A 21116-nucleotide genomic window follows, 5' to 3' on the forward strand; every position below is an offset into this window, starting at 1 on the left:
GCCCAGAACTCATGCTTATCACATCGGTCACATCACATCGCACGGCGCGACAAAATACAATAGAATTCTATTGTATTTTGTCGCACCGCTCGTGTCCGGTGTAGCCTCGTTCCATTTATGACGTGCTGACAGAAGTTCAAATGATTTTCAACGTTCGATTTGTCGCGTTCTGTTGCAGCCGCAGACACAGTGTCAGCACAGTTTGTCAGTACAGTCAGTAATGTAGCAGATTGAAAAGTTAGTATCTTTCTACAGTCCAATAGACGGCAGTGCGGTGGTGGCTTGAGTCTGTTGAATGGTGATTTAACGCTACATTGTCACCTAGTTGAAGAGACTCAATGCTCAGTAAATAAACAACAATGTCCTCGTCTTTTACTCTCACAATGAGCTTATCATATTCGTTTGCTACATTAGTAGGGCCCTATGATTTCCGCGATGCAGAAAACATGGACAGAATCGCGGAATCCAGTCATAAAAACGGAATTTACTCTATAACGCGGAATTTCATGGAATTTGTCTTATTTTTGATGAATAAATAAAAAACAGGTCAGTACATACACTGAACAAAATTCTAAATGCAACACTTTTGTTTTTGCCCGCATTTTTCATGAGCTGAACTCAAAGATCCTAGACTTTTTCTATGTACACAAAAGGCCTATTTCTATCAAATATTGTTCACAAATCTGTGTTAGTGAGCACTTCTGCTTTGCCGAGACAATCCATCCACCTCACAGGTGTGGCATATCAAGATGCTGATTAGACAGCATGATTATTGCACAGGTGTGCCTTAGGCTGGCCACAATAAAAGGTCACTCTAAATTGTGCAGTTTTACTGTATTGGGGGGTCCTGCGGGGTCCGAAAACCAGTCAGTATCTGGTGTGACCACCATTTGCCTCACGCAGTGCAACACATCTCCTTCGCATAGAGTTGATCAGGTTGTTGATTGTGGCCTGTGGAATGTTGGTCCACTCCTCTTCAATGGCTGTGCGAAGTTGCTGGATATTGACAGGAACTGGAACACGCTGTCGTATACGCCGATCCAGAGCATCCCAAACATGCTCAATGGGTGACATGTCCGGTGAGTATGCTGGCCATGCAAGAACTGGGATGTTTTCAGCTTCCAGGAATTGTGTACAGATCCTTGCAACATGGGGCCGTGCATTATCATGCTGCAACATGAGGTGATGGTCGTGGATGAATGGCACAACAATGGGCCTCAGGATCTCGTCACAGTATCTCTGTGCATTCAAAATGCATCAATAAAATGCACCTGTGTTCGTTGTTCATAACATACACCTGCCCATACCATAACCCCACCGCCACCATGGGCCACTCGATCCACAACATTGACATCAGCAAACCGCTCACCCACACAACGCCATACACGCTGTCTGCCATCTGCACTGTACAGTGAAAACCGGGGTTCATCCGTGAAGAGAACACCTCTCCAAAGTACCAGACGCCATCGAATGTGAGCATTTGCCCACTCAAATCAGTTACGCCGACGAACTGCAGTCAGGTCGAGACCCAGATGAGGACGACGAGCATGCAGATGAGCTCCCCTGAGACGGTTTCTGACAGTTTGTGCAGAAACACAGATTTAGACAGATTTGTGAACAATATTTGAGAGAAATAGGCCTTTTGTGTACATAGAAAAAATCTTAGATCTTTGAGTTCAGCTCATGAAAAATGGGGGCAAAAACAAAAGTGTTGCGTTTATAATTTTGTTCAGTGTATATATAATATATATTCAAATGAAAATGGAAACCTGATCGTTTTATAAAGTAGGTCTATACGTTCATGTGCTTCATTTTCACTAGAGGAAACCTGGTGTGATGAGGGGTGAACGCAGCGAAAACTTGGGCTACTACAGTATAGATGGGGAACCGATTGCTCCCCCATGATATTTTGTAAACTGTATTTATGACATAGAACTGCACAGATGCAGATATTATAACAATCTATCGATGAACACACACCTTGTCCTCGGTTTCTCGCTCTGCGCCGAAAAAAATGCGCTGAAAAATGGGGAGGAGCCGATCGAAGTCTGCCACCGTTTTCATATGAAATTTATTAAAGGGGACTGAGGCAATCACGAATTCGTGTACATTTTATGGAGCTAATCGCTAAATTTTAGGGGGGCTGAGTAGTCATTTTAGGCTATAGCCCCCCTAAAAATGGCCTAGCGAAGCCCATGATACTCACCTATTATCTATTTCTAAAAACAAAATTTGAGGGATTTTCATTTTCATGAGCAGACTTTATGACCACATCAGGCACCAAGGCCTCAGTGTTGTGCAGATGTATTTAAAGAAATAGTTCATTCAAAAATAAATGATCTGAATTGCTCTTTTTTTTTTTGACCCAGGTAAAACAAAATGAGAAGTATTGAAGAACGCATACTGCTCTTTTCCATGTAACGACAGATAATGTCAGGGTCCAGAAAGGATAATGATCTTTTTTTTTATCCAGCGCTTTGTATCCAAAGTCATTATCAACTTAGAATTCAATCTGTTCATCATGCAGTGGTATTGTATAATTTCATAAAACTTAGTGGGCTTTAAAATGAGTCCGCTTCAAAGTTCTTTATGTGAGGAAATGCATTCTTTGATTCAGGAACAATATTACTTGATTAACCGCCGATCTTCAGCTCCACTTGTCTCATGAGTAATTAGTGGGCTTGTTCCACTAGATGGCAGGATTCAAGCAGGTGTCCTGAGGTCTTGAGGAAGCAATTGATGGGAAAACATTGTTATGTTTGTACTCTGAAATTAGAGTGTTCCCCAAGATGTTAGTATTCTAATACGTTAAAGCTAACTATACAATGTAGCCTACTTTATATTTAGTAAAACTTTTTTGCCAGTCAAATCCCCCCAATAGATAGGTTCAGGTGGTTCAGGTGGTTCAGGTGGCTCAGACTCTGTCAGATCTTCCAGGAATTGAACAACTGCAGGGAGGCATTTTCTAAAAGAGGCCTGAGGGCTATTTCCCTGCAACTCCATCGGGTGTCCGAGAGCTTCTGTAGCTCAAGGGCACGCTGGCCAGCATTCATGGCTTGCTGTGTTTGAACAACAGCTGCATGTCGTTTTGTGGAGTTGGCAATAAAGGTGTAAAGTTTTTCAACTACTGTAAAAAAAACGGACAAAGTGTATGCTAGACTTTGCACTCTCCACTAATACAAGATTCTAGCAATAAGCATTGGAATGAACATATATTGCCTTTTCATTTTGCTTTTGTATTCTGGACTGTAGTCCTTTGTAAGGCTGCTCCATCATAACCCTGGCCATGGACGTCCTCGGCTTTCAGCTGGTTGCCCTTCAGCAAGTGCATTACTAGGTTTTCAAGCTGTTCTCCTGTTGTTGACTGAACATCACACAGCTGAATGAAGCGCTCCTTTATGGTCATGTCATGTACATAACGCACCACAAAGCACATCTGTTCAATGTGTGATACATCAATAGTCTCATCAAGTAAAATTGAAAATATCGATGCTTCCCTATGCTTCAGTATGACCTGTTTCACATAAATAGCCTTTGCTCTAATTAGGTGATTTTGTATTCGGTTTGAGAGGAGAGACACCTGAGGTTTGTTTTTCCTTGTTGTTGTCAAGATGAAGCTTAAGAACACTGTCATATTGGCTAACCTACTCCACCAGCTCTAAGAAATGTCCTTTGTTCGAACTTGAGAGGCATTCATTGTCACCTCTGAATGCCATGCCTGTTTTGCCAAGTGCAATATAATATCAGTCAGTCGGTAGATAACCTCCCTGTTGTTTTGCCTTTCTCTTTCTTTGGCTGCTTGCATTTCAAAGTCGGCCTTTTCCAAAGCTTTATCCAATGCCTTTCTTTTAAAGGCTTTCCACCGAATGATGCCTAGCATGTGTGACTCTGTCCTGCAATGCTCCTTCATTTTCCCTTTAGCCTGCTTCCACAGATTACCCCCACTGACTTCCAACCTGTCCTGCTCTTGCACTTTTCATCATTCATGAAAAGCCTGCAGCTGAAACAGTGCATCATTCTCAGGAGAATAGTCTAACCAGGGGTGTCCTTCATACCACTGTCCCTGAAACAAACGTCCTTGTTCATTTTTTGGGAATGCCAAAATTGGACGACAGGGTCCTACTGAATTTTTAAATTCAGAAAAGGCCACATTGTATGTTATATTGTATTTCTTTACATGGGCAGGATCTGATGGATTTTGGAACTGAAGCAAAAACTCAAAGTCTTCTGGCTCTTTCTCCCTTGTGTACATGGCTGTGGCTGCCTCACTCTCCATATCTTCCTGTTCTGCCTCTGTCTCTTCCCTCTCTGTCTCATTGTTTTGCCTTTCTTTCTCAATCTTGAACATTTTCTATTTCTGGCTCAGTTCCAAGACCTTCACTTTTACTTTGTTGAGCTGACTCTGGGAGAATGAATAACAAACCTTTTACAATCATATTGTAAGTTTTTCTATTTTCAATATTAAATCAAAAATCAAATGAACAAATGATACACGGATTTTGTTGGATTACAAAACAAATGACTAAAAGCAGTTATTTTTAGTGAATCTAAAACTACAGTGCGACTAGTGTAGCATGACTCCTCAAAATGACTCTTATGAGTCAGGTTTTTTGAATGAATGAAAAAGCTGCGAATGATTCGAATGACTCTGATAAGAATAATAAAAAAAGAATCTGATAAAGAATCAAAAGCATACAGCGAGACTACATGACAACAAGAGAGCCGTTTTTTTTTATACGTAAAGAATGAATAAAGAAGCTTAAGGCACAGCCACTGTAGTACCCGAACGAAGGATACTAATGAGTCGGTTCATCTTAATTAATCAAACACATATAGCTTACTAACTCACTTAGTTGCTGACGGTTTGTTTATATGACGAGTAGTTAAATGTGCAGTTTTCTAAGTAATATTAATAAATAATAAAGAAGATATTATTAAACATAAATGAAAAGAAATAAATTGAATCTGTTACCACATTTGCTGTTAAGGCAAAATACTGGGTTGCATTTATGCTCTAAAAAGTCATTGAATAGCCTAATCTGTGTAAACACAGTTTTAAGAATGGTTTTATTTATTTATGAACGAATAAATGAATAAGTCCATTTCATGCACTGAAATAGAAAAATTTATTTTTTTAAATTATACATCTAAATGCATTTATTTTTCGTTATTCGTTAGAAGTATATGCTACTAAAAAAGAATAATTAATGCAACTTCAGGAGCCTGAACGGTTAAGAGGAACAAGAAACAAATCATATACCAAATAAATTCAGAAAACACTTAAAAATGGTACAGGTCAAAAATGTGAACTGAGTGAAATTCATTAGTTTGACCCACAGCGGTTCAGTAGTCTGAATGAGGCTCTGCAGTGAGGGTTCAGATGTTCAGTGTTCAGCCTCTATGAGATTTTGCTCTTAAACATCTGCTAAAATGTTCCACTCAGCAAGGACACTGAGGCACTCACGCCTAAATTGCTTTTTAGAGACTAACAAAGAAACACTGTGCTCTAAAACTTACATGAAGTGGCTTTTAGAGCACAGCAGACTGCTAGAAAGACTTGTTCTTGTTTTGCTTAGCAAGCATCCCATCAATTACGGAGAAACCAAAAGTTACGATTATTCATAATGATTCATATTTTCAAATGTATAAAATTATTAATTTATTTGGCATCAGTGCAATGTGATTTCCTTGTCTACTTTCAGACTAGTGGAAAGTAAACATCCAAAATACACATTTAAATATTGTATTACACTTTTTAGTAGATTTCTGTACTGTAGATAGTTTTCAATTACAATACTTAACTTGAAAGGCAATGCGTTTTTCTCATGCATTGAGCCAGAAATCTCCTCCTCAGTTGCATTCACACCAAACTTTACAGTTTTATTCCTGTTTATATTCTGAAGGTTTTTACAGGACGGGTAGTTTATATAACATCCACCTGATTTATATAACATTTTATTCCTACAAATATGGCAAAATAAATATAAAACAGTTTTTTTTCTGTCTGTTGAAAGTATAATGGAGTGATAAAAATTACAAGTCCAAAATCTAAACGTGTAATACAAAACAATAGTCTTCACCCAAAGTACAGTAGTTCACCCAAAAATTACAATTTGCTGAAAATGTACTCACTCAGGCCATCCAAGATGTAGATGAGTTTGTTTCTTCATCACAGATTTGGAGAAATGTAGCATTGCATCACTTGCTCAGCAATGGATCCTCTGCAGTGAATGGGTGCCGTCAGAATGAGAGTCCAAACAGCTGATAAAAACATCACAGTAATCCACACCACTCCAGTCCATCAATTAACATCTTGAGAAGCCAAAAGCTGAATGTTTGTAATGAATAAATTCATCAAGACATTTTTAACTTCAAACCGTTGCTTACAGCTTAAATATGAGTTCATAATCCATAATAACGCTTCCTCCAGTGAAAAAGTCCATCTCCTGTTGTCTCTCACATCAAAATCTACCGACATATTTGTTTAGAGCTGTTTTGTACTGTTTTTGCTTGTTTGTTTCGCTGTTTTCTGTGAATATTTCTCTCCTGATTCAGTCGAAATGACTTTTTCACTGGAGAAAGCAATATTGTGGATAGATGCTAAATTTTTCAAAATCTATTCAGATAAACAGACAAACTCATCTACATCTTAGATGGCCTGAGGATGAGTACAAAACCGTAAAACTAATATCATCACAATGGTTGAATTCAATGTTAATGAGGCAAGTTATGATGTTGCAAAGTAACCGTAACCAACTAAATAACTTATTCATCTGATTTGTTCAGGACATATTGTGCTCTGTATTTTCACATTTCACTATTCTTTTTCTTGTGTAACCACCTATCGATGTCTTGCAGACTGCTTTTGTGTTGTTGTTCAGTATACCACCCAGCCTCTGTTTAACCATATAATATAAGCATGATGTTCCTTGCTATGCTTTAGAAACACGTGTGCAATCCGGCCTCTGCTATCGCACACAGATGAGCCACTTATGCACAAAACAATGGCTAATTTTTAAACAGCTGCTTTTTAATTCTTCTCAGTGTGAAGGAACAAAGGTATATGATTACAATTCTACAGCAAAAACTGAGGATTCAAAAACAAAGCATGAGATGTTCTTAAAGAAATAATGGCAATCATTGTTCCATTGTAAATTATGGGTCTGTACATTTTGCAACATGAGAAAGAAATTCAACAAATACGACCCATCCTTTCATAATTTCTTCTCCAAGACCTGCAGATACAGCGACAAAGTGGCTCCCACTATAATTAAAGTGACCTAATCCATATAGGAAGAAAGAGAATATCGTTTTTAATACTGCAACAGGCAGATTGGAAATGTTTGATGGGATGATTTTCTTTCCCAGCCATTGTTTCTCCTTAGAAATTATTGTCGTCTCTAAGGAGCTATTACATTAAAAGGGTTCAGAGTAATTAGAGAGACCGTTGTACTGGAGTAAAGTCATTTTGATATATCCAGCGCATTGACACACAAGATTTATTTATTTATTTTTATTCTGAGAGTAACTCAATTCTCTGAGAAGCTCTGTATACAGCGGTTGAAAAAAGTAAAAATGTCACTGCATTAGGTCAAAATGTCAAAGCAAAACACTTATTGTAAACAACATATTTGGTGTGAGATTTACTTTGAAACAGTTTTCACAATAAAATTTCACAAGAAAGCACATTGAATTAAACTTGAAATTTTGAAGTAGAAAAACTGAAATAGTATTTTCTTGAAAAACATCCTCCAACAATTTTAGCTTTTTTAATTGTAAATAAAAGTTATAGACAAGCATGTAGTGCTTTTCCACATTTAGTACTTTTATTTCTTATCCTTTTCCATTCTTTCTTCCTTTCCCAATTAAAGAAATTAAATATGAAATTTCTGTAATATTTTAAATTTGAGAAATTTTGAAAGATCACAGTTTGAGACATTGTTGGTATTTGCTCTGAAATCTCTGTGAGATAAATAGATCTATAAACAAGCAAAATCTCATTTGTGATTTTCCAATAAATGCTTTCTCTTCCAGTCCCAATGAAAGAAAAATCACCAATGAACTCTCTGTAATATCTCAATTGTTTCTCCTAGACACCAGTGATGTTAAAGGGGACATCAGATGAAAATATTTTTGAATAAGACCACCTCCAAGCCATATATGGAGTCCAAGGCAGCAATTCACATGTCTTGTGTGGACATGCCCCACGGAAGAGAGGGGTGGAGTGAGTAATAGCTCATTATCATTTAAAGAGACATGCACTGAAACAGAATACTTAGTTACGGTACTTAAGTACAGTTTTAGAGAGGATTCCTCCTTCGGACATAAATCACGTTTTTTTCAGTCGTTATTTCCTTGTCTCGAAGAAGTCTGTGCCCCATCCTGGATCTGCATAGCCTGAATATTTATTCGTGTAGGGGATTGGTTCATCACTGTAGACCTGAAGGATGCTTATTTTCATATTCAGGTTGTTCAGCAACACAGGAGGCTCCTCAGATTTGCCTTTGGGGGAAAGGCGTACCAATATCAGGTTCTCCCATTTGGTCTGGCTTTGGCTCAATGGATATTCACAGAGTGTATGGATGCTGCTCTGGCACCGCTGAGGCTCCAGGGCATCCGTGTGCTCAACTACCTGGACGATTGGCTCATCCTGGCCCAATCAAAGGAGTTTTGTGTGTCGAGACAGGGACATTCTTCTTCACCACATTCGGTCTCTTGGCCTCAGGCTGAACGCCCAGAAGAGTGTTCTCACTCCTTCTCAGCGGACCGTTTTCTTGCGGTCCAGCTCGATTCTGTCTCGATGCAGTCCTGTTTGGCTCCTGCTCAAGTCTACGTTGTCAGAACATGTTTAGCCCGCTCAAGCTAGGCCATCATGTTTTGGTGGGCATACATCACAGGCTCCTAGGTCTCATGGCTTCTCCTGTACTGCCCCTAGGGCTGCTTCATATGAGACCATTTCTGTGGTTGATAAAACTCAAAGGAGTTCACCCCTCATGGCCGGCCCTCCACCTACTGAGAGTGTCACACAGTTGCTATCGTAACTTTTTGCAAGGTTGTTTCACTGAGAGCAGTTCACATCCCAGGGGTTCTGAACTACACAGTGGACTTCCTGTCGAGTCAGAAACTCAGGTCAGGTGACTGGATGCCGAACCGTCGGACGGTGGCTCAGATTTGAAGTGTTTTCAGCAAGGCGGAGGTAGGTCTCTTTGCTTCGCAGGAATCGATCCAATGTCCCCTTTGTTTCTCCCTGTGTCATCCAATACCTCTGGGGATAGATGATTTTGCTCATCCGTGGCTGGATCTCAGACTTTACGTGTTTCTGCCAGTCAAGTTGATTCGGACGGTCTTGTGCAGAGTGAAAGAGTGCGGGGTTCACCTCCTGTTGATAGTCCTGTTTTGGCCATCCCAGACTTGGTTTCGGAGCTGGTCTCCCTTGTGGAGTACGCCCCATGGGAGATTCCAGTCAGGAAAGACCTGCTGTCCCATCTCCAGGGCAGGATCTGGCACCCTTGGCCCGAGATTTGCAGGCTGTGGGTGTGGCCGATCAAGGGTGATCGGTAGTAACCTCTGGTCTACCTGCTGATGTTCAGGAGAACATTGATAATGCTAAGGCTCATTCCACTAGGAGGCTTTATTTTTCCAAGTGGAAGGTTTTTGAGTGTTGGTGTTCGGCTCATGTAGTAGATCCAGTCAACTGCCCAATTTGTTCAATACTGGAATTTTTGCAGGAGAAGTTTGCGGCTGGAGCAGCTGCCACGACTTTGAGGGTTTATGTCGTAGCTGTCGCTGCTCGTCAGGATTCGGACAAAGTCCCCGTAGGTAGGCATTGTCTGGTCTCCGTTTATGCGTGGGATCAGGCATCTGATACCTGCGTGCCTTGTCAGTGTTCCTTCCTGGGACTTGTCTATTGTCCTGGAGGGCTTATCAGAGTCGCCTTTTGAGCCTTTGGAGTCTGCTCCCAACCGGATTCTGACCCTTAAGGTGATGCTTCTATTGGCACTGGCTTCTATCAAGCGCGTAGGGGATTTGCAGGCTCTCTCTGTGAGTGAATCATGCATGGAGTTTGCTCCAGGCCTTGTTAAGGTATTTTTCTCATTTGGGTTTCTCATTGGGTTAGGGACGCTATCTCGCTTGCATATGAGGTGCGAGGTAGAGGTCTACACGGGTCCAAAAATTCGTACCCGAACCCGAAGAGACCCGTAAATGTGCTACACTGAACCGACCCGGACCCGTCTATTATTTTGAAAGTTGGACCCGGGCCAGTGCAGAACCGAGAAATGTCAAAATTGTACTACCCGGAACCGACGCGGACGTCGATTATTTGAAAGATGGACCCGAACCCGACCAGGAAGACACAGACCCGACTGGACCCGATTGGCACATATTCCACAGCAAATTGCTATTAACAAGTCGATAAACAAGTTGAGAAAATTTTACTTTTTGTCTTATCTAATGTAAGAAGCCTTCTCCCTTGTACCTGACTGTGATGCACACAATCCTCCTTGCCAAGAAAGTTCCAGCCGTGGGTCCCGGGTCCTCGGGTCTCGGGTCCTCCGTGTAGACCTCTAGTGCGAGGTCTCTCTGCAGCATTAGGCATTTGGGCTCACTCTACCAGGAGTTTTGCTTCCTCTCAAGCTCTTTTCAGAGGAGTTCCCCTGGAGGATATCTGTTACCGCTTTTCCACTGGGGCTGGTGCCGTAGCTGGAGTCGGTGCTCAGCCAAGAGTGGCACTCGTTCAGAACCGGCTCACGTTTCCACTGGCAGGGAGCAGATCCTTCTATGTCACCAACCTGTGATAGGAATCGCTTGTTATCTCTTGCAGAAGGAGAACGTTGATCTGTTCTGCCGACCACTGCTTAACTGACATATTTAATTGTTGTGTTAATGTTGTTAATTTACCTGAACTCTGATGGCTTTTAAAAATGGTGCCTTTCAAACTGCAGTCTGTAGTGGAAACTCCGCCTACCAACGTTATAGGTTCCCTTGTTCGAGACCAGCAAGGTTTCGGGGGCCGGTTCTGAACCAGGATCTGGGCACTGGCCCAGGATTTTTTTGAGTGGAAAAGTGCAGCCCGGTTCCCAATTGGGCTCCGGCACCAGGACTGGTGGAAAAGCGGTATGTGTGATGCCAGGCTGGTCCTCCCCTCACAATTTTATCAGGTTTTACAACCTTGATTTAGATGCGGCTCCTGGTTCCCGGGCTCTTTCTGCTTGGACCAGTCATCTGGTTTTATCCTGGCCTATTTTGTTTCAAGCCAGAAGTGCAGTGCTTAGCTTGGCGCATTCGTGCAGGGTTCATTGAACCTACGTAAATGAACATCTACGGAACATGGGTTACTTGTTTAACCCATGTTCCCTGAATAGGGAATGAGACGCTTCTTCTAAAGAAAAGACCCCTCACACATGTCTCTTATAGGATTTTATCTCAACAATGTTTCCCAAGCAATCAACTTCTGAGCAATAAAAGTTTATTTTTATAAAAGATATTTCAGTATCCTCATCCATGCCATCTTTATGGCATGCTCATCTGTGCTGACACAAAAAAATAGCACACAAATGCCCTGCTAGGTTGGTGTAACAGCCTGCGAGACGAAATTGAGTTGTGCTGTGGAAGGACATTGTATTTTTTTATTTAAATTGCAACTGAATGGAAACAGGAATGCATTGATTATAAAATATAATTTGCATACACGCAACAATATGTATGTATCTAACAGGCCAATTCTGTTGGACAAATAATTGCTCTCAAATGGAAAATTAAATTATATGAACTCCATTTGCATTGATTAAATCCACATGCAATAATGTGATTATGTAAAGTAATTTTACCCATGCCTATACCACCGTTTGTGCTGGCATGCATATTTATACTTAAAACTTTGTGTGAATTTATGCATTTATTAATGACAGTTTTTGACATTTAGACATTTAGACATTTGCATTTATCAGCAACCACTCATCAAAACAGAATTTAAAATCTGAATATATATATTCAGATTTATAATTGTTTATTAGTCTGTGAGCAGTCTATGGAGTGGTGCTCTGAGTTTTAAGATGGATTAATTCAGTCCTCTGCTCTCATAGCATGACACAAAACCAGCAGAGCTTAAAGCAAAGAGGCTTTCTCAGAGTCCTGACCGCGGGCCAAACATCCAAGCACTGAGAGAGTGAGATTTGGGCATTATCACAAGGCCGTTTCTTTAGTTTCAGACTGTGGTCTTGCTCAGTGCCAATAAAGAGAAGTGCTGCAGCAAACTCAATACTGATTGCAGCTGTTTTCTGCTTAAATGTATCCTTTCTGTTCTGTTCAATAACTGGTTACAACTTTTGTGTTGTGGATCAAACTGCCAAAGAACAGCACCATGTAAAAACAGAAAACGAAAAAAAAAAAGTATTTTCTATATTAAATTTAGCAATATTAAGCGAGGTTATGCATAAAACAAGAACAAATATTTTTCAATGGGGTCAGAAAAATAAACTTGTTTTTGCTTTGAAAAGGTATGTTTTTCTAAACCCACTAGAAGATATTTGTTCTTGATTTAATCATAAACTCTGGAATTTCTTTGTGTCCCCTTCCATTTATTCCTTAAATTTTCTTAACTTGGTCTTAAAGGTCTTTACAAAAACCTTAAATTTATCTTCACAAAACATGCAGAAACCCTGAAATAGTATCTAACATTATTTGCATTTACAGTAAATAGTATTTACTGCTATTTGCACATCCTGTACCTTTATGTCTGGTTATCAAACCCTTTCGAAGGTCAAATGGGTTTCACACACTTCTTTTCAGTGCTGAAACAGTCTAGTAACTGAGATCCAAAAACTAAGCAAAAAAAACTTCTGACAGATTTTTGACTGTGAATTTCAACTAGACAGAGAAACTGTTTTTTTTGTTTGTTTGTTTTTTGCATGATTCAGAAAATGAGTCCTAAATTTCTTAAGTCCTCATTTATTTTATATTTTAGTTTGACAAGCTACATTTTGCTGTTTTTTTTCTTTTTTCTAAACAATTGTTAAGAAATAAACAGTTTAACCAGTGTTCAAGCAGTTTGAAAATTGAGTGTGGGTCAAACTGACCCCAACACAACAACAGCAGACCCACCTTATTAGACTTTTTGTGTTGTAATTTCTCAACTGGGAACCTTATTGTCTTTAGATCGTTTCTGGGAATGTTCAATTTCAAAACCTCAACTCGATGTCTAATGGCCATTTCATTCCTATGAAAGCAAAACCTTATCATCTTGAAACAAGGCCTTACCGCTGAATGGCAACCCTAAACCAAAGAAATTCGAAGGGCTTTTACAAAATCATCTTTCCCAGAAAACTAGGAAAGAAGCCTTGAGGCCAAATAAAGTATTTGACCACCAAGCCATATAAAGTATTTTCTCACATGTTCATATTCAACATTTTCTACTTCGAAAGTTGTGACTGGTCAGTGTTTTGTTGATTGTTGTGTCTCTTTTCTACTCTAGGAAGTGAAATACTTCCAGTTTCCTGGAGAGCTGCTGATGAGGATGTTGAAGATGTTGATTTTGCCTCTGGTCGTGTCAAGGTGAGACTTGATAATGCTCTCGATGGATAACAAGCTGATTTTATGTCTGCAGATCTTCATTCCTACACTCTAAAAAATGCGGGGTTGTTTCAACCCAACTTTGGGTCAAATATGGACTAACCCAACGTTTGGGTTAAAAATGTAATGTAAAAATGTAACCCAACAGTTGGGTTAGTCCATATTTGACCCAAAGTTGGGTTGAAACACCCCCGCATTTTTTAGAGTGTAGCTTGAAGAATTATATTTATGTTTGTGCTACACTACCGTTCAAAAGTATTTGATCAAAAATACAGTAAAAACAGTAATATTGTGAAATATAATATTATAATATATTTTACATTTATATTTATTCCTGTGATGGTAAAGCTGAATTTTCAGCAAGTTGGGTTGAAACAACCCCGCATTTTTTAGAGTGTAGCTTGAAGAATTATATTTATGTTTGTGCTACACTACCGTTCAAAAGTATTTGATCAAAAATACAGTAAAAACAGTAATATTGTGAAATATAATATTATAATATATTTTACATTTATATTTATTCCTGTGATGGTAAAGCTGAATTTTCAGCATCATTACTAAACTGTGATGTTTTTTTTTTTTTCAGGATTCTTTGATGAATAGAAAGTTATAAATACAAATCTTTGGTAACATTATAAATGTCTTTACTGTCACTATTGATCAATCTGGTCAGCCACTTAAACTATAGCTTGACCCTACTAGAAACCACGTTCCAAAAAAATTCCTGTCCTTAAACTGCTTTTAGCTGGACACTTTTAGAAAGGATGTGTTGAAAACAACACAAACATTTTTTTTTTTCCCTAATATACCATTGTGTCTAGATAAGGGCAACCGATTTTGTGTTCATTTTAACTCAAACAATGTGTTAATCCTGCCAACACAGAAAGCGTGTTGACATTTTTTACACACTAATGTGTTATAGTTACCCAATTTGTGTCAAGTATGTGTTATTTTTGATCCATTCACATTTTTACCAATGAATTTCCATGACATTTGAGACAATATTCATGACCTAATTCATGACCTAATGATTATTTTACAAGTATACATGTAAAATAAGAATAAAAATCTCAAATCTATCATATCATATGTTAACTAAAATTAATGACTATTAATGCTACTTGTTTGCTTTCTATTTGTTTTAATACCAAGTACAAGCTGCGACTGCCAGACGTTACTCCACACAGAGAACATCACTGAATTTTGTAATTTGTTTAACCAATATTATCAATTAAACTCAGGACCTGAATTTCACTTTGAAAACTAACAGTAGCAGGCTATACAGTTACAGAACTATGCAGAAATTGAATAAACTCTAAATAAAAAACAGATTAATCCTTAAAATGAATTACAAAAGTGATTCAGGAGCAGTGAGTGAATATCTCTTTGTCTTTTGTTGTTTGATTAACATTAATGACAGACAGACAGCACAGCTTTATTAGACAGCTGTCAGAAGACGAATACACAGATTCAATATACTGATTCACATACGTTTTCTTTCTCAACGGTTTACATTCACATAAGACAAAACCGAGTGTGTTTACGAGGATACTCGCCAGGACGGCCATTTTGACATGATTTTGTGTGTATTTGGATAATTATTGAAAAATAACTCAATTTGGTACTCGTGAGGTGTTTGTGAGGCGGCTTTATGTGTGCGCTTTGGATGTGACTGTGAGCCCACAGAAAACCGTCTCTGGAGCATGCGAGTGCCAAATGGTTTAAAAAGAAGTGCAAATGATAGACTTTTGTGACGATGCAACAGTGACCCGATTAAGTGACAAATCTGTCAACTGTCCCAAAACGCATGCAAAAGTCTTGAATCGCAGCATGCAGCAGCTCGCTTGTAGTGCAGAGGAGATGCGCTCACGTGAAGCCATTTTGAGAGCGTAAGTGAGGGATATGTATAAATGCCCCTTGGCCTTCAGACTACAAATGATCACTGGCTTCATCTCACATGCCTGCCATCAGCTCATTTTTTAATTTTAATAAATCAATATCTTTGTCATTAAACAAATTGGCCCAGCTGTGCTAAATTGAGAGCCTTTCTTGATTGAGCCATGTGCATCATGCTCACAACAAATACCCTTTACACAAATACCCAGCTGCATTGCAATTATCTGTGATCTTACTAGAAAAATAAGCAACCAGGTATGACAAAACAAGCCCCAAATAAGTGACATACCACTGAAAGTAGCCAAAATAAGTGACCCCTGGTTTCTGGGCATTGGTATAGTGCAATATGGCTGCCCATGTTATGAAACTGTCAAAGCACATAATCTGGGAATAAAAGATAAAAAGGATGATTTGATGATGTGTTTAACACAGCCATAAACTTGAAACGTCCAATTTTAAGACATAAACACTGGTCCACTGATGCGGAAAGGAGTGTGTACCGCATATCAGTGGGTTAAAGGGTCTGGCAGCAATGGAAACAGGAGCTGTGTTAATAGTCCACTGACACCATTTCTGAGAAAATCCCATTCAGTTCCTGGAAGCGCAGAGCTTTTGATATGTTAGCATATATTTAAAGTATCTCACATCAGAGAGCATTGACCATTCATATATCATATATATCATATATACAGTATATACAGTGGAGATCAAAATTAGAGAGCAATCTATAAATACTTGATTTTTTTCTGAAATATAGTTAATATATGTGCATTTTTCTGTTCAGCTCATGAAATGTTTTTTATTATGCAGACAGAATGCCATACTCGACACCGGATCAGAATGTTCTTGTATAATAGTTCTCTAGTGTTTTCTTTTTTCTCCTGATGAGCCTCAAATTAAAATGTGGCAGTATGACTAGTTTAATTAAGTTTGTCTTGTACCGAATGCCTCATATTCATACAGAAATTCATTTCACATCTTCTGAGAAGAACTCATTATCTGAGAAGAACTCATTCAAAACTTCTGGTGTGATGTAAATAATCAATGTCTGAAAGGTTTCTGACCTGATTTGAGGAACCATAATTGAAAAGTGTAATGTTCTTGTTCCAGTATTTGGGACAAAATAATTTGCCAAGTGGGACATAAAAGTGTCCGACTTTAAAGTCAACATGAAATGCATTCCCAACCAATTTTACTTCCATTGATATACTGTATATCTGTGTAAAAAAAAAAACCCCATCAAAGTGAGGTTAGAAAAATGGTAGGGTGGTAAGACATATTTTGATATTTTTAAATAATGTTTATCACTATAATTTTGAATTATCAAATTACTGACAATATTTTAGAAAGGCTGCATTACTTACATTGGTAACCTAAAACAACAAACATTTTAAGTCTTTGAAATTATCAAAATTAAGTGATTTTATGCTTAAAACATATATTATATATCTGTCATTATGGTAAGAAAAATGACTTATTTGGTAAGATTCATACTTATTGGTATAACATTTTATTCCTAAAAACGTGATGAAAATGTTTTTTTTTTTTTTTTTTTTTTTTTTTTTTATTTTTTTTTTCTGGCTGTTGTAAAAAAAAAAAAAAAAAGTAGGGCTGTAACAAACGATTAATTTCATGATCTTTTAATCTATCGATTTTTTTCCCCGATTACTCGTTTATTCTATCGATTTTTTTTTTTTTTTACATTGAATCTATTTATTATTTTATGATCAGTCTAGTAATCCTTACCAATAATCTTAGTTAACCTACAAATACAAAATGACCATAACTTCTGCCATTTATCTTTCAATGTTTTATTTAAACATTTTCTCATAAAATACTTGCTTTACAAATAAAAAAAAATAAAAAATCCCAACATGAAAAAATAAAGTGCCAAGAATTAAAAGGCATCTGTCAGTCATCTGTCAGTGAGTCTTGTTTTGTGTGAAACAGATCAGATAAACAGTGCAACGCTTCGACGCATTCCATTCAAATTGACTTATTTTTAATCAACATAATCGAGCACATCATTTCAGCCCTAAAAAAATCCAAAATTCCATCTGTAAAAAGCTTCAACTCTAATATGTCAATAAAATTAAACAAAAATTCAAGAAATTCGGTATGTTCTAGAAATTAGGGCATATTTATTTAATAATGACTAATTTGTATATTTAAGCACAACATTTACAAAAACTTGTAGCACAAACAAATGTGTCTAATTCTTAATCGATCAGCTGGGGAATTGATTTATTTAGATATATATTTAATTTATAAATTACGTCTTTGCCTAGCACAAACCAGTTAGAGTGACAGCATTAAATACAGTATTGTTTGAACAGATACATTTACTCTAAATGCAAACAATTAAAATAAAAAAAGAAACATGTATAACTTACATAATTTGTCCAAATGAACTAATTCGCCAAAGTTAGTAGTGAGTAAAAGTACAATTTACAAGAGTTTTGGCTATGCCAGGAAAAATGATCATGGTTTGTGGACAAGTGATGTGTAAAAGTGATACTCGATCTTTCAACCAAACATTGAGAGCATTTTGACTTTTGACCCTTTATCATCAAACACTCCATCAGAACTTTCACTAATATTTGCCCTGAGTTTGAATAGCTAATTTTTCTATCTCAGTCAGAAAACCTACAATTTAAATACTCTAAAATATCTCTGGGTAATTTGATAGCGAGGCTTCCATTAGCATCTGTGTTTGTAATTGGTTTACTTAAATTTTGCATCACTTTTGTCCATTGTAGAGTTCTGTTTGTCACCAGTGAAACTGAGGGATGGAAGTAAACTGGCCAGGTTATTCTTATCCATTTTAGCATCTGTCTGATGCATTAGATGAATTATAAAGTCGATGTGAAGACTCTAAGAAACAAAATAGTTTGATGCAGTTTGGAGTGTTTACTGCTTCTTAAATTACCCTCTATGGTCTTGCTTATTATAGCCTCTAATAACTTCTCTTGGTTGAAAATCTCTCTTGCATGTGAGCTTCTGACATGTAGCAAGTCTTTGTTGTAAACCACAAGTGCACTTGACGTCTTGAGACTGAAATGCCCATAATTTATTAGTTTGTTGGCATAAAAACATGTCAGATTGAACGTAATTGTTACAAACGTTACAATCCGTGTTGTGGCTGCATGCGTGTTCACGGTCGCTTGATGAACTTTCAGCTTTGGATTTGGTGAGTATTTGACATTATGGATCAATATAGGACAGTGTCGCTGGCTTTTCTAAAACGGGCTGTTTACCAGCGGTCTGACCTCAGTAATGAAGCAAGATCCTGTCAATTATCCATCTGTAAGGAATACCGAATGCTCTGAGGGCTTTAATTAGTGGGAAACAGAAAAGTTTTCACAGATTACTTTTTAATATGCATTACAAGTCATCAGACTTCAGTTTATTCTCTGTGTTCAATTTACAATTCACTCTTGAGGTTTAAAAGTCAATTAATATTCAGTAATATCATCTATCTGACGGCACTGACGCTATCAAATGAGAACAAAATTTAAATTGAATTGAGCTGGAACTGAATTTAATCAACACTGAAATGGTTTGAGCCGAAAAATAACACTATTGTCTTCTGTAAAGTTGCTTACAGCTGAATTGAATTGAACTCATTTCATAATTGATGAACTTTATTAAAATTAACTGAAACAAATTGAGCTGAATAATTAAACTATCTTATGCAGAGCTGCTTTACAGCTGAAATGGAATTTGTTTCCTCAGAAAGCTGGAAATAGAAAAAGGTAAAGGCAGAAACAGTAAAACTGCATTATGTATCCCAATATGAAATGTAATTGACCTTTAATTTGCAGTGTAATGGATGAATCAAAAATAATGTCAGGCACGATTTTTAACATCATCTTGACTGGATATTCAATCATAGTGCCAAACGTTAAGACAATTTTACACAAAATTAGATTTTAAACAACCATGATTAACAAGAACATAACTTGATGCGAGGTCATGTGACTGTTTGATTTTTTTTTATTTTTTTATAATGCCATATTCTAGAACTTATAACTGAATGTATTGTGCAAGAATTTTTAAAGCAGAGCTATATTTATCATTTTTAATGGTACACTGTAAGATACAAAAGTATCAGTTCACGGGAACTGGAAATTTATTTATTTATTTATTTTGCATCTGGAAAAATGCCTTTTTGTTGCCAGGCCATTCGTAAGAGACAAATCTAAAATAGATCATGTTTAAACTGAAACGAGCTCCTTACACTGAAAGAGCTTCCAGCTCTTTTATTATTTCTTTCTGAGTCTGGTATTGATGAATATCTCTCAGGACATTGTGAGAGCCAGTAACTGATTCCAGTAAATCTGATTTCAAGATCTTGGCAGTTAAGCATTTCTAATCAAAATACGCAGATATGACGCATTTCCATAATCTAGTGGCTTCTGGTCTTGTAAACTGTTTAACAGGCAATATCTTCCTCCATTCAGTAGATCAGATGCTAATGTAGTCGCTTGTTCTTAAAAGTGAAATGTATTTTGGCACATAAAAATGAAACTAAATATATATACCAATCATGTCAACTATTCAATACACAAAGCCATACTATAGAAGTGCATATGATAAACCTTACGATTGATGCATTACATGACAATGTGACCCCCTTAACAAAGAGAGGAGATGCACTGGAGCCATTGAAAACAATTTCTACAGATTCAGTGGGGTTTGACATTGCAGTGAACCTCTGTTCAGCCGCTGCCTTGAGTCACGCATGTGAACGGTTTGTACGTCATCTGTGTTGTCACTACTGAGATTCATAAAGTATTAGGAAAACTCTCGTTTGCACGAGTCAGTTCACACTACATTTACACCACACGGAGAGTGCACATAAAAATTAGATCTGTAATGTCTTTTTTTCATCCTCATGTTGATCCAAATTAGCTTTCCTCTGTGCAACTCACAAACACACATACACACACACAAAACTGTATGTTGGTTGGTATGTATGTTGCACACATTTAAAGGGGTCATATGATGCGATTTCAAGTTTTTCTTTCTCTTTGGAGTGTTACAAGCTCTTGGTGCATAAAGAAGATCTGTAACTCCGGTCGTTCTTCACGCTAGCCCCCGGCCTCTGCTCACTCTAACCTTCCCACCATTCCTCACGCTAGCCCCCGTCCTCTGCTCACTGTAGGCCGCCTCTGCTCACTCTAACCCTCCGGTCGTTCTTCACGCTAGCCCCCGGCCTCTGCTCACTCTAACCTTCCCACCATTCCTCACGCTAGCCCCCGTCCTCTGCTCACTGTAGGCTGCCTCTGCTCACTCTAACCCTCCGGTCGTTCTTCACGCTAGCCCCCGGCCTCTGCTCACTCTAACCTTCCGGTCGTTCCTCACGCTAGCCCCCGGCCTCTGCTCACTGTAGGCCGCCTCTGCTCACTCTAACCCTCCGGCCGTTCCTCACGCTAGCCCCCGGCCTCTGCTCACTGTAGGCCGCCTCTGCTCACTCTAAACCTCCGGTCGTTCCTCACGCTAGCCCCCGGCCTCTGCTCACTCTAACCCTCCGGTCGTTCCTCACGCTAGCCCCCGGCCTCTGCTCACTGTAGGCCGCCTCTGCTCACTCTAACCCTCCGGTCGTTCCTCACGCTAGCCCCCGGCCTCTGCTCACTGTAGGCCGCGGT

The 21116-nt window shown here is 38.4% G+C and overlaps 1 protein-coding gene across 1 annotated transcript in view; it reads left to right on the forward strand.

The window, feature by feature from the left end:
- Positions 1-21116, forward strand: part of LOC107687581 (excitatory amino acid transporter 5-like) — a 67621-nt gene that overhangs the window by 10292 nt on the left and 36213 nt on the right. The window contains exon 2 of the mRNA XM_016484967.1: positions 13472-13551. Within this exon, the coding sequence (XP_016340453.1) occupies positions 13472-13551 (80 nt within the window). The remainder of the gene's footprint in view (positions 1-13471; positions 13552-21116) is intronic.

This window comes from Sinocyclocheilus anshuiensis, unplaced genomic scaffold (assembly GCF_001515605.1).
Source record: "Sinocyclocheilus anshuiensis isolate Anshui unplaced genomic scaffold, SAMN03320099.WGS_v1.1 scaffold2067, whole genome shotgun sequence".
Lineage (NCBI taxonomy): Eukaryota > Metazoa > Chordata > Actinopteri > Cypriniformes > Cyprinidae > Sinocyclocheilus > Sinocyclocheilus anshuiensis.